The sequence below is a fragment of the Elephantulus edwardii genome, unplaced genomic scaffold (assembly GCF_000299155.1).
Source record: "Elephantulus edwardii isolate Elephantulus edwardi_28Jun2011 unplaced genomic scaffold, EleEdw1.0 scaffold00368, whole genome shotgun sequence".
In the NCBI taxonomy this organism is placed as follows: domain Eukaryota; kingdom Metazoa; phylum Chordata; class Mammalia; order Macroscelidea; family Macroscelididae; genus Elephantulus; species Elephantulus edwardii.
This window is the reverse complement of record NW_006400118.1, coordinates 1340683-1355510: the sequence shown is the minus strand read 5'-3', so window position 1 is coordinate 1355510 and position 14828 is coordinate 1340683. Positions and strand designations below refer to the sequence as shown.

Here is a 14828-nt window from a genome sequence, read left to right as displayed (position 1 = left end):
GCACAGGAGGGGAAGGCCCTCTATGAGGTGGATTGATTCCGTGACTGGGGTAATCGGAATGGGTGTGTTGGAGATAGACTGGCACAGGACAGAGCAAGGTTTGGGGCTTTTGGTCGCTATGAGTTGCAGGTGACTCGACAGCACATAACAACAACAACAACAATAACAATATCAAACTTAAGCCAGACATAAAAAAATGACAGTATATCTTCTTATTTTCTAAGTCAAAAGACAGATATCATGAGAGGCAATAATCACCATCTACGGTAATAAATAATCTTAAGAGATTGCGGTGCTGCAAAAACGCATATGAAAAACTATTTGACTGAAAAGATTGCTATTTTAAGCAGCGTCGCTGAGTAACCAAGAACTCATTCCGACAACTGTGAAAATTTAAAGGAAAAGAAGGAAATGTTTCAATTCATACTAAACACTTTAAAGCATTTTTTAAAAAAGAGAATGCTATTCAAGTTTATTCCAGCTACTGTGCCCTGATTTTTAACAGGAAACAATATCTTTTACAACAAACACAATACAAATTCTACAAGTAATCCCCTGAGATCATGCTGTTAAAACAACTTAATATGGACTGTCACTGCAACTGAACACAATTTCATTTATAATTAAATTCCCAGTTTCCCAATCTTCTTCTCATTACCTAAATTTCTGAAAGTCATCCAGAGGTGAACTACGTACCCTTTAAAAGCTGAGCCCAGAGCACCAGAGAACAAGGCCTGATTCTCGAGTTAGCACCACGGCTTTTGCCTCATAAGCCTAGCTGCGGAAATACTTTGACAAAAACACAGAGACCAATCCCTGACAAAAATGCTGGAGCAAACCAAAGAAATATCCCAACTAATTTAAGATGACTGATAAAGCCACATGTCAGCAGGCACAGAATAAAGCGACCAGAGAGGATGACTATATTAGGTGTTGAACTCCTGTGAAAAGACCTAACAACAGCATGCTTCAGTGTCTGCAGCTGAAGCCTAAACACCCTTTCAGAGGAACCTGGCATGTCAAGGTAATAGAAATTACACAAACACACCCCGTGACAGATAAATGGGGTCAGGGCACGGCTTGGCGACGGAGGCTTGGTGCTGTCACTGAACTCAGCAAAACACTGGCTTCCCCAGTCATTTTGTTTGCTTGTTTTTAAGCCTGCATATATGACCTTTGGGCGGGAATAGGAGGTGGGGAGAGTTATGAGAAGGGCAGGAAAGAATCCAGTCAAGACTAAAAGGAGGAGACAGACTACCTACCTTTGGGACTCCACCCAGCCAGGAATCTCAGGAGAATCTGACGCTCACTTTGCTTCCAGGACCCAGGCAGCTGCTATCACAAGGACTTTCTATTCTACCCACAACTAAAAAGACAATCAATTTTTTTTTTTCAAACCCACACGTTTTCCCCCCCTGAGGCCTCAGAACCGTTGACTTGTCCTCAAGGTTCTCTTATGAGATGAGTCACCAGGACGATTTACCTGTCTGGTCACTCCTCAGCTTTGGGCATATGTCCAGTTAATCACCTTCTGAGTTCAAATATTACTTTCCTTAAGAGCAAAGCTTCACAAATGACCAACTCAAAAGCTGGAGGTACCAGGATCAATGAAATGATTTCGATCATATTTCTTTTTCTCCAGGGCCTGAAAGCAGCACAAAATTGTTCTCTTGGACTGAAGCTCTCCTGTAGGTCCAGTTAAAATTAACCTGCATGCCCTGCCAATCAAGGGAAGGAAAATGAAGCCTGTCATTCATCATCTTAGGAAATGTTAGGGCCCAGCTCCTGGTCTGGACCAGAAGAGGCCATGTCCCTTCCGTGGAGAGTCTGCTACTCACAGGCACAATTATTTCACTTTATTCCTACTACAGTGGCTGATGGCCGGCTAACAATTCCTTATTCTCGTTGGGCCTAATTAAAGCAGTCCTGTCTCACACCAGTCACATTCTCCCTTATTCTTAGATGACCACAACAGCAGAGCGTGAAGAGGCCCAGCACGGTCCATGTGGAAGCATGTCACCTGTGTGGCTGACCGCTGCCTTACCTGACTGTGTCCAAGGCAACCAGAGACGCGGTGTCGTGAAAACAAACCACACCACGGGCTGAAGCCTTCCAGACCTTATGAAGTAACCATAAATTATCTGCACCCTGCACTTCAAAAAGAATGCTTCCGAGTCAACTGATAAGAAAAGTTTCATCATCCTCAGGAGCCAGGCAGGTGTCGGAAACAAAGACAAGAGACATTTAAAAAATAAAACCATTGGAAGCAGCATTTCTAGACCACAAAGACGGCGGGAGGCTTTGGGGCAAAGCCACTTTTACTGGCTATAAACAAGGTCTCCGGAAACAGAGGGACCACACAGCTCTTCTTCAAATTGAAGGAGTTTACTATGCCTGATATGAAACAGAATTCTATTTAGGCAAGAGATGTGCTTATGTTTACAAAGAAAAAATAATACAGTGACTCCTGGTGGCAAACCCAACAAAAACAGAGAAATCTGGGGAAAGGTAACTCAGGCTCATGGAAACAAACAGTGGCATGGTTCGGGCCAAAGCTCGGAGCAACCTTCCTGCTAAGTCCACTGAACAGTGAATCCGTGTAATGCTATATCCCCTGAGGATTTACACTTCTTGAAAAGCAAATAAAATTATGGATTTGTTAAAAAAGACAAATAAAACCATCAACCAACATTGTCTAATATGCACACACTCATCCACAGCCCTGCATGCAAGCAGGAAGTAGCCAAGCTTGGGCCAAACTTAGAAATTAGACAGCAAAAAACCCTCACATTAGTCTCTCTCTTAGATTAAGGACTCATTCTTAGAGAAGTTTTGTATTAAGTGATAAGAAGTCTTGTATTAAAACGATATCTGTAACATTAAATGGGAGCCCTCTACTGAGCTGATGTCTTTCAACCTGAGCAAAAGTGATCTAAAAGGGAGGCTTCCAAGAGCAACTTCACACATGACAGCCCCTCTCCCAGAAGGGATCAGGGTAGAAAAATGAAGTAGCTCACTTAGGAGAAACCTCCCAACGTTGCTCAAAAACTTGTTTCCAGGTCTCAACTGTGACATCTACTGCTGAAATAAAAAAAAAAGACTTAAGTTACTGTCTCTCTGTCATTGTCAATGAGTCAGAACTCACAGCTGACCCTCCAGCGGGTTTCCAAGGTGGTAAATGCCATGGAAAGAGACTGTCCATTATTTTCCTTTGAAGCTGCTGGTGGATTCGAACCACTAAACCAGTTCAGTCTTTGGGTTAGCCGGGCAACTCCCTGTGGTCCCCAGTGCTCTCTGTTAAAATGTCTATTTTCCTAAAAACCAGCACTGGATGCATCTTTTTATTTTTTAGTTTATTGCTGATGCTAAACTTTAATAACTGAGACTTTAAATTTTTTTATCTTTTTAAAATTAATTTTAATGAAAGTTTACAGAGAGAGACTTAAGAGTTTCCAGTCATTCATTGTTGCACTTTTCTCCCTACCCCCCCCCACAATTCACTCTTCTCCTCGAAAAGATAAACTCTTTCATTATTATACAATCCTTCCCCCCAAGTCCACTCAACTGTGCAGCCTTCACTCTGGACTTCTGAAATGACAAGAATACCCATTCATATGTCCCTTTTAAACAGTTCTCTCCCTCATCTGTTTCAATGCAATATATATCATTGCTCCCCTCCTTTTCTGTCTTCCCTCAACCCTGATGTCAGTCCCATTTTACAACAGTGTTTTTAAGGCTTGGAATCCTGCATGGAAAGAACAGCAGAGGACTTCAGGGTGGCGATTACCTGGGGAGGAGGAGCTGTTTAGCTTTCAGGCTTGAAAGAAATAAGTACATAAAAATGTAAACATTTGCTCAGCCTGGATGGGGAATACACAATCTACTATACCTATTATATACTCATATATTTGTGGGGTTTTTTCTGCATGCTTGAAGTAGTTTATAATAAAAAGGCAGAAAAAGGACAAAAACATGCAAGCTACAGCCTAAGCACAAAGTGGCGAAGTCCAATCAGGCTGGTAGATTAAACACGGTTGGCAAAGGACACAACAAATACACACCACCCTCCTGGGAACGCTCGACTTCCAGATAACGCAAACCAAAGTTAGAACCCATTTTATTGTTTTACATTTCTTTGATAGCAATCTTGTTAACAAAATTTGCACACAGGCACACTTCTCCTCTGCCAAACCAAATGCACATCCGTATTTCCAGTTCCACTGAAGGGGAGGTGCTGTTATTTTGACTGCACATAGACCTTTGATAATCTCAATGAAAGCCAAACTCCAGGAGGAACAAATAAGGCAACCGGACCGCTGGTGATAAAGTGAAAGACAGAACAGAGTGTGACTAACACGGCAGTCGGTGGTACTGCTTACTGACCAGAGAACAACGGCAGGACTTTGGCCTGTGTTAACCACACAGAGGCTGCCACAGAGAGGGAACCCCGAAACTTCAGTCACCCAGATTCACGCCTCAGCAGTCAACACCAACAGGCGACCGGGAGCCTTCTAGAGCTTTCCTCGCTCCTATAGTTCTCATCGCCAGCTCTGCCAATCACTTGCTCTCGTTTACATACTTCAAGTGGAAGCTCTGGTGGAACAGTCCAGAGGGAGCTGGCACTGTTAACCCGAAGGGGGCACCTCTCCGACCACTCAGAGGTCCACAGGACAAAGATGGGCAATTGTCGCCCATTGATTTACATGCTGCTGGACAGTCAAGTCTGAGTCAGTTCCAATTCAACAGCAGTTGAGTTTTTGAGAGGATGCACATCATGAGATCATTATTGCTGCTGCTATATGTGCCATCGACTTAACAGCAACCCTCTATGTACAACAGCTTTGAACCCTGTTCTATCCTGAGCCAGTCTCTCTCTCTCTCTGATACATCTAACCCTATGACTGTGTCAATCCCTCTCATCCAGGGTCTTCCTCTCCTGTGCTGTCTCTCCACCCTTCCAAGCATGATGTCCTTCGCCAAGGACTGGTCCCTTCTGGCCACATGCCCAAAGTATGTCAGACAGAGCTTCAAAATTCTTGCCTCCAAGGAGCAGCCTGGCTTCACCCTCTCCAAAATAAACCTGTTTGTTCTCTTGGAAGTCTTGGTATGTTCAATAGCACTACAACTCAAAAGTATCAATTCTTCCTCTGTCATCTTTGGTCACTGTCCAGTTGTCTGATGCATAGCAAGTCATTGTGAAGACCATGGCCTGAATCAGGCACACCTTAATCTCAGACGGACATCAATGCTCTTCAGTTAGATTATTAGAATACTAAGACACAAATTCTTCTATTTTATGGCGAGGAAAATCACTAACCTAATAAAAACTGAAGAGGGCACAGACTGCAGTTTCTCCACTTATGTTTGGCGAGTAAATTTTTTTAAAACCTAAAGAATAATTCTTATTGAAGCCTATATTTCAATTTTCTTTATTGATATTTTAATGAAAGTTTATAAAGAACTTGGGTTTCCAATCCTTCATTGTTGCACATTTTCCTCCCTGCCTCCCCTACCCCCAGATACCTTTTTTCTTTGGGAAAAAAGCTCTTCCATTATTATATAGTCCCTACCCTCAGACCACATTACTAGGCAACTTTTGTTCTGGACTCTTGTCATGCCAATAATACCTAATCATATATTCCTTTTATATAGTTCTCTCCCTCATCAGTTTCAATGCCGTGTACATTATTTATCCCCTCTTTTCTTAGATTTCACCAAACCCCAAGGCAGTCCTATTTCATAACAGTGGAATTACGCCATATTCAGAAGGTGAACAAACACATGAAGAAATGTTCAAAATCCCTAGCTCTAAGAGAGATGCAAATTAAAACAACTATGAGATATCATCTCACCCCAGTAAGAACAGCAAAATTGAACAGAACAGCAAACAACAAATGCTGGAGAGGTTGTGGAGAAACTAGAGCCCTTATTCACTGTTGGTGGGAGAATAAAATGGTACAACCACTGTGGAAGGCAATAAGTATGAAACTTTCTCAAAAAGTTGAAAATAAAAATACCATTTGACCCAGCAATTCCACTACTGGGAATTTACCCTGAAGAAACCAGAATTGCCAGCCAAGCAGATATATGCACAAGCACGTTTACTGTGGCTTTATTCACAGTAACAAAGAGTTGGAAACAACCCAAGTGCCCATCAACAAATGAATGGATACAGAAGCTGTGGTATATTCACACAATGGGATATTATACAGCACTGAAAAACGAGGAACTCGTGAAATATTATCCAAAATAGGTGACCCTGGAGGACATTATGTTGAGTGAAATGTCTCAGTCGCAAATAGATTTTAATTTTTCAAATATCCAAAGTGCAGACAACATCAAGCCTTCATATTTACCTGGTTTGAACTTAGCAAGCTCAGTCACTCAAACTTCTTGTAATCAGTCAGAACAGAGTCATAGCTGACCCTCTAGTGACTTTTCAGAGGCTGTCAATGACATGGGAGAAGACTGCCCATCCTTCCCTCTCAGAGCCTTTGGTAGATTAGAACTGCCAAAGAAAAGTCGCCTTTGCACTAGGAGCAACTCTCTACTGTCTAAGCCACCAGAGCTACCTTCAGCATCAGCTGCCAAGGCCAGTTTGCCACAGTCCTCACCACTCCCTATAGCCTTACACTCACTCTCTCATTTACTCACATCACCTGCTCTGGCGTCAGCGGCACTACGAGTTTGAGGCATAAAACTAAAAGTACCTCCACTCTGGAGGTATTGAAAAGGAAAAGAATAATGCCAGGACAACATCAGGGCTCATAGGGAAGACTAAAAAGGACAAAAGCTTGGTGTCTGAAATTTTGATACCAACACGAGGTTGAGAGAGACTTCCAGAGGTCCTCCTGCACTATTAACAGACAGGTGTTCCCAAGGAAGGTCCTGGTTCCACCACTTCTACGTATACAAGCCCTCGTCTGATGCTGATGCATGTCTACAGCACAAACAAGTCTGTCTGTGAACAAGTTCAGTGAGGCTTAGGAGGGAGTCATCCCAGTCCCCTGTCCTTTAAGGACTGTCCAAGGCGAACAGGCTCGCTTCTGATACAAAGCCCACAGCTCAGAAGGCAGAGCACAGGGGAGCCACAGGAATACCTTTCCTCTTGCTAATGTCCCAGATTACCTACAAAGGTAATCCTAAACTCCTATCACGTGAACTACACATCAGACAGTGTGTGGCCTTTTTTTAAGCCAGAAGAAAGGGGAATTATACACACACACACACACACACACACCCCTATTGGCAGCATCATGATGGATGGTAAAGAGGCTGATACTGTTAATCGCTCCAGTTTGCTTAGCTCTACAATCAACACTCTTGGCACCAGCAGCCAGGAAATTAAAAGATGAACTTCATTGGAAAGGCTGCTTTCAAAGACCTCTCCAAAGTACTGAAGAGCAACAACGTTAGTCTGAAGACTAAGATGCTCTTGATAGAGGCCATGGGCTTTACAATTACTTGCTATGCATCACAAAGTTGGACAATGACTAGGGATGACAGTAGGAGAGTTGATGCCTTTGAGCTGTGGTGCTGGAGAAGAGTACTGGATATACCAGGGACTGCTAGGAGAACAAACAAGTTCAGCCTGGAGAGGGTGAAGCCAGGCTGATCCTTGAAGGCAAGGATTCTGAAGCTTCATCTGACATACTTTGGACATGTTGCAAGGCAGGATCAGTCCTTGCAGAGGGACGTCATGCTTGGGAGGGTGAAGGGACAGCGCAGAAGAGGAAGACCCTCGGTGAGATGGATTGATTCAGTGACTAGGGTAACGGGGATAGGGGTGTCAGAGACAGTAAGATTGGGAAGGGACAGAGCAGGGTTTAGGGCTGTTGTACACAGGGTCGCTATGAGTTGCAGGCAACTTGACAGCACATAACAGCATATATATATATCCCACTACATCTCCAAGAAGCTTGTTCTAAAGAGGAGAAATTAATCACTCATCAGCACACAAGTAAGCATCAGACACGCACTTACATACACTCAGAGATGCACAGGCAGAAATGGGATAGAAAGTTATCCATTCATCAGTTTTGAGGAGGGAAAATAGCAGATGAAGCGAGCAAGCAGGAATGAATGGAGGAGCAAATGACCTGCTACATAAGATCTCTAAGGGACCAGGAAAAGAAGCCAAAAGGGTAAAACCTTTCTCCAAAAAAGCCTTCCTTTAGAGTTAAAGCCCAAATGCAGCAGCCCGTAGGAAAATAAGTTTCTATCTGTTAAAGGGAGGGGGGTGGAAATATATATTTTAGATGTTTAATTTAACAAGTTCATATCTTTCCATTAACATTCACAAAATATGGAGGTATCTACATGAAACTATCAAGGAAAAACTTTTAAAATGTCCCGATTCTGTGCACACAGATACACAAAAATATGCAAGGAAAGCTTTCACCGTCCCTATTGCGTGTCCACACTTAATAATTAGAAAGTTCCAGATATGCTGCGCAACCTCTGCAGACAAGTGAGCTCGGCTGGCTAAAGAGGAAGGAGCTACACTAATAACCAAAGGTGGGCGTCCTGATTCACGCTCCCTGGGAGGAAAGTGCGGAATCTCCCGCCCCTCTAGTTACCGCCTCTGAAAACCCGCTGGAAAGGCAACTCAGAAGAAGCTGCACTGCAATCCCAGAGGCACGCGGTTCGAATCTACCAGATGCTCTGCTGGAAAAGGAGGGACAATCTCCTCTTGTACCAGTCAGATCCAATTTGATGGTACACACATATTAAATAAAATTCAAAAAAAAAGCAAAAGGCAACTCAGTCAATTGTGATTCAACGGCATGTCACAACAAAAATACATGAAAAGAACAAAAATAAAAGACTAGACTGTGGCACAGTGAATTACATAGTGGCCTTTCTAGTTACGTTCTTCTTGCTGCCAGGCGCCCTCAAGTCCAGTACTCCTCACAGTTACCTTCTGAACAACAACACATCTGACCCTGGTCCTAGCCTGGGCCGTCCTCCTCATTTCTAACACACCTGACGCACTGCTGCAACACTGCAATCCATCTCTCTGAGAGTCTTCCTCTCTTTCTCTGACCTTTGCAAGCATGATGGCCTCCTCCAAGGAATAGCCTCTTCTAATGCTGTTATGTACCGCTGAGTCGCCTGCGACTCATAGCGACCCTATGTACAACATACCTAAACCCTGCTCTGTCCTGTCTCTGAGACACCCATCCTGCTTATCCCAGTCACTGAATCAATCCACCTCATAGAGCTCCTGTGCTCTATTCACCTCCCGCGCTGTCCCTCCACCCTCCCAAGCATGATGTCCCTCTCCAAGAACCTGTCCCTCCTTGCAACACGTCCAAAGTATGTTAGACTAAGCCTCAAAAGCCTTGCTCCAAGGAGCAGCCTGGTTTAACCCTCTCCAGGATGAACCTGTTCTTTTTCTTAGCAGTCCATGGTACCCTCAATACTCTTCTCCAGCACCAGTTAAGACATCAATTACAGCATGGCCAAAATGTGTGAGAACGTTTCACCATCCTTGCCTCCAAGGAGCACGCCGGCTACACATTTTCTAACAGCCTCAGCCAGCTGGCACCTGGCCTGTCATTCACTAGCCTCTGTGACAACAAGCACAGGCTTCCACCACCTACAACGACGTGAATCATTTCTGAGTTCCTTTGGGACTTCCCATCGAATTACAGAACCTAAAGACACAGACAGGAGTAAGAGGGCTGAGATGAGGAGGAGTAACTGACGTCAGAGGTAATGGGACGGTAGAGGAGTTTGGAGAAGTACATTTCAGAACACTTTCTAACCTTCGTCTTCTATGAAATAAGCTTGTACAGACACTTGCAAAGGGAACTCTAGTGGCCTAGTAGTTAAGGAGCCGCACTGCCAACCCAAAGGCATATGGTTTGAATCTCCCAAGCTGCTCTGAGGGAGAAAGATGGGTGATCTCCTCTCGTGTGATTTGATTTACAGCCTCTGAAAACACACTTGAGGCTCAGCTATGACTCAAAGCACGTGACACCAAAAACACCTGTAAAAGAAGTTATCCATGCAGATGGCAAATGGGAATAGCTTCTATAGGACAGTAGCCCCATGACAGTGACAAATTAAGTTAATCAAAACTTCATTTCCCTGTTCGGAAGTGCCAAAGTTCACACTCACTATGTGCAGAGGGTCAAGAAACGTTTCACAATCTAGAAAGAACAGCCTTCCATCACTGGAATCCTCAGGAGAAAACGTAAAACACCAACGAAGGTTCACGTAATTTCCACAACACGCGAGTCTCCCGCCAGTAAAAAGAGGTAAAGGGAAGTGCTCACCGCCCAGAGCTGGCCCCACGTGGGTCGCAGGGGTTTAGGATGAATCACAATCTTCTCTTCTGATTTCTGTTCTCTGGATTCCTCTTCTTCATCAGAATCACTCCCCAGAGCCTTTTCTTTGTAGTTCTGACACATTGCATTTTCTGCAATACAAACAATCCCTGCATATCACTAATGCCCTCCAATTATTAGGCTATTTGTTGTAAACAAACATCTGTTATTTACACAACAGTTAGGTCTCTAGTTTGATAAACATATGGATCTAGTCTTTGAAGAGGAACATAAAATCAATGTTCTCACTCACATAGTTCTGTATCTAACTAATCTGCAAGGGAAAGAAAGGGAGGGCCCTAGGAATGCAAAGCAGTTTCTGTCCACCTCTAGGGCATGTCTACTCTGCTCTACAAGGTCACTTCGGGTCAGAGCCAACTTGATGGCACTTAACAACAACAAGGCCCTTGACTGCCATCAAGTCAACTGGACCATGAAGAAGAGCCTCAACAGTGCTGTGTTTTTATGTCCTTATCTGCAGTCACCCTGAGTCTGCGTGGAAACACGGCCTGATCCTGTGCTATCCTCACAATCACAGCAGTGTTCTGACTTCGGCCTGCCGCTGGAGGCTGCGCTAAGCCATCTCACTGAGGGTCTTCTTATCAATGAGCCTCTACCAAGCATGGGATGCGTCGAGTCTTCTCCTGGGACTGGACCCTTCTCACAACACTAAGTGTCATCCTCCTTGTGTGAAAGGTGCATTCTGTCTGCATTTCTTCTAGAACAGATTTGTTCTGCGGGGATTCACTATTCTGTGCCAACATCATCCCAATTCAAAGTTCTCTACTGGCATATAGTATAAGCATAACACTGATGGTGGTATTTCTCACTCTCGTTGTCATAGCGACGTACTACTAATTTCGCTTCAGATAGGATTAAACTGGGGACCAGTGACCTTCAAAGTAATTGTCACTCAACTGATGAGTGAAAGGTGTGGACCTAGAGCCTAGGCTCTCAAGGCTCCAATATTACCTGTCTGTCCTCACCACTCTCCCGCTCTGTTCCCAATCAATCTCTCACTCCTGTCAGTCATCCCTCAGAAGAATCCTACATTCCTTGTGCATATGAATGGGAAAGATTTTCTTGGGCACACACAAAAAAATCCAACATAAAACTAATTATAGTGAAAGCCTCTCCACTGACTTTAAAAACATTTAAAGTGTGTAGTCCTATGAAGCCAAAGTCAAAGAATTTGCATCAAATCCCAGCGGACACTAAATGTGTCCTGAAAGAAATGTATCAGGCAGATGCCCTGCTCATGTATAGAGCCAAGTTCATGGGCAATGCAAATGGTAACATGATTGACTATTAAGCAAAACTTGGAGTTTGTCCAGGGTTTTCCAGGAAGAAAGGTCTAGAAAACTCCTGCTAAAAAGACAAACCAGCAGCCACTGACAACTCTATGGAGTACTGTATCACTATAGACATGAGTCCACCATGAGCTGAAATCAACTGACTGACAACTGACACACAGCATAGGAGGAAGGAAGCAGAGTCAGAAGACCTGGGTTCTGCTGCCTCTGTCACTAGCTAGACAAGTCACTAACCCTCTTAGAACTCTGGGACTGTTCACGTACAACACCAGGGAGACGAAGGTGGCCTGACTAGCTAAAATGCTGCCTCCGGATAACTACTCTGCAGAGAATGGTTTCCTAAGACTGAGTGGAGAGAATGACATTTTCTAGTCAGTGCTCCGATAGGAAAGTGACTTTTATAAATAATACAGGAAAAAATCTCTTGAAAAAGTCAAGGTTACTTATGGATAGTTGTACAGTTGCTATATGGACAGGCTATATCCTTCTCTGTGTTTCTTTAACAGTTGAAAAACTCCAACTTTCCAAAGCATGACCCTCCCCAGAACCAAGGTCCCCTGGCCCCATAGGGCTGCAGCTGGGACTGGTCCTTGCATGCTCCTGCTGTTGGCTGACACATGACCCATCTACTTAGAGAAAATCTGCTAATCTGATTAGGGCTTGTACACCTGGGTAAAGCTGCTGTTTGTTTTTTTTGAGATCCTTAACAAAACTTCTTATATGGGTTACAAATTCTTAGGAATATGTTTCCATCAGCTAGGGAGGTTATATTTCCCCAAGTGTGAAACTGGATAGTGAAGCAGAAAATCAGGAATGATAATAAAATATGGAACTAAGGGAGCAATGAATATTAAGTCAAATGGAAATATGACCTAAGAGCTAAATGCCAAACTCAGAATTTGTAATTAAAAAGTTAGAGTGTGTATGCTCTTACTTTTTCTTCTTCATATTTTTGAGGGAAATGGGAACAAAGCCAGAGGAGGAAAGAATTAAAAATCCTAGGGCACTGACAAAAGTAACAGCTTATAGGAAACACCACTTATTTTATCCATTGCTAGTATTGCTAGAAGAAAGTTTAGCTTTACAGAGAGCTTTGTACTGTAATAACAGAGGAAGCTGAACATTTCTCTCATGTTAAGTATTTTTGTCCCTGCAGTTGGATTTCAACTTATAATTGATATTCCACATTGAAACAGTAATAAAAGTCTGGGAAAACAACGCTTACCTTCCTCATCAAATGTTCCTTGTCCTTTCGGCATTTTTTTCTAAGAAACAGAAAAGCAAAAAAGCAAAGCAAACTATGTATATATGAGTCAAAATGAACATGCAGCTATTTTAAGCAAAAGTATTGTAGCTAACTCTTAGAGCAGTTCCCTCAATGACCACTACGATTCACTTTATAAAAAAAAATAATAAATAAATTATACAGTGTTCCCTAAGCACTGTCAAAACAGCCTGAGTATCCTCAACTGACCACAGTTTGGTTCATGTCATTGCTTGTGATTCACCATGTCTGTTAAATTGAACTTTGCTATACTTGCAGAGTTGGGGGAAAAAAACAAATCCACGTAGAATGTTATGTAATTTCTTTTGTTTTAAGACCATAAGTCTCTAAAATAAAACAGGCTTGTTGTATTACATATGTGGCATTTAGAGACTGGTTCCAGTTCTCTGAATAATTAAGAAACCACGAGGCTGCCAAAATGAATGGCTGCCCTCATGCCTAGATCTGTTTCTGGAGAAGTCAGCACACACAATCCAAAACCTTACTGTCTAGTCTTCCTTTTTTAAGCAATGTCACATTTAATATTTTAGTAAGTACAACTTCCAGGCCTTAATCAAAGAGGCAATACCACGCAGCTCATTCTAACCTGAAGTTCTGGGCTCCTGTATCTGTCAAACGCTCAAAGACAGATGAGACTAAAAACAGACAAAAACTTTAAAAATAGGCAACTTTTGAATTTTAAAAATAAGTACTTTTTGTGGTTCTGGCAATTGTTTCTAAAATTTGTATTTTCCCTAAACTACAGGGAGTCCTAGAAACATTCAATAATTGAAGCAGTAGATACTTAATGAGCTAAAATACAAATGAGTACTTTTCTGTATGATCAGTGACGCTGACCCACACTTTCACACAAGCACCTGACCACTAGATCACACCACCAAGAACTCAGACGCAGGCCTGTCTCCTTTCAAGAAGGGAGATCCCTCTCTCTGGGCTGTTAACTTTCTAGTAAATCTTTCTTTACTTTTTTTTAACCTTAAAAATTATGAATGCAGATGCAACTTTATTTAGTTGTCTGTCTTAAAAGGGCTCCGGGCTCATTAAGCCAATTTTTACTGTTATTTTTAACTTTAAATCTCCTATTTTGACCGCCAAACAGTGCGTGGGTTTGGGAAACTGAGACAGCTGCCCTGAATTTCACTTCCTCCCACCAAGCTGCCTTATCAATCTTGACCACAGCAGAATGACCAGAAAGACAAATGTGCACAGGTATCCCGTGAAAGAAAATGAAAACTAGTTAACCCCTGGTTTTCCTCTTGCGCCCCAGCCCCCCATCTATTCTGGAGAGAGCACGGGGCTTGGGACACTCCCTCCTCTCCCAGGCTTACCTTTATCCTTCCCAGGCTGGAGAACTTCTCTCTCTCTTCCACCACTGCTTTCAGAACTGGCTGTGACAGTCTGTTCTTCTTCTTGGAGCTGGCAGGGTTGTCAAAATCAAAGCCACTGAAGACCGCTCTGCGGTAGGACGTGGACCGCAAGCCTCTCCGCAGTGACCCTGGGCTATCCAGGTCGTTCTCGGCCTCATCCCCCGTGGGGCCCAGGGTCCCTCCGATGCCCTCCACCATGCTGCGCACCTTATGGACCCTCTTGTGGGGCTCCACGTTCTGGCTGTTGGATTTACTTATCTTAATCTCCGAGGCCAGGCTCTTGGGAATGATCTGGTGCTTCCCCACCTTGAGGGCGGCGGGGCTGTGGGTGCTCAAAACCACCGAGGGGTACTCCAGGGGTTCGCTGTCCTTTGAGGGCAGCCTCTGGAGAGGGAGCTTTTCCTCGGAGGACCTCTTCTGGGGCGCAGCGAGTCTGCAGGACCTCTGCGCCGGATCCTGAGCCGTGTGGCCGGCGAGCGAGGTGGCGCCCGCGCAGTCACCAAGCGCTGCAGGCGCGTTAGAGGCGGGC

At 43.7% G+C, this 14828-nt stretch overlaps 1 protein-coding gene and 1 pseudogene across 1 annotated transcript in view; one reads left to right on the top strand and one right to left on the bottom strand.

The window, feature by feature from the left end:
* Window positions 1–2635, top strand: part of LOC102852622 — a 21397-nt pseudogene extending 18762 nt beyond the window's left edge.
* Window positions 1–14828, bottom strand: part of ARHGEF26 (Rho guanine nucleotide exchange factor (GEF) 26) — a 182163-nt gene that overhangs the window by 166823 nt on the left and 512 nt on the right. The window contains exons 2-4 of the mRNA XM_006902100.1: window positions 14261–14805; window positions 12873–12912; window positions 10284–10426 (exon numbers count right to left, since the gene is read on the bottom strand). Of these exons, the coding sequence (XP_006902162.1) occupies window positions 10284–10426; window positions 12873–12912; window positions 14261–14805 (728 nt within the window). The remainder of the gene's footprint in view (window positions 1–10283; window positions 10427–12872; window positions 12913–14260; window positions 14806–14828) is intronic.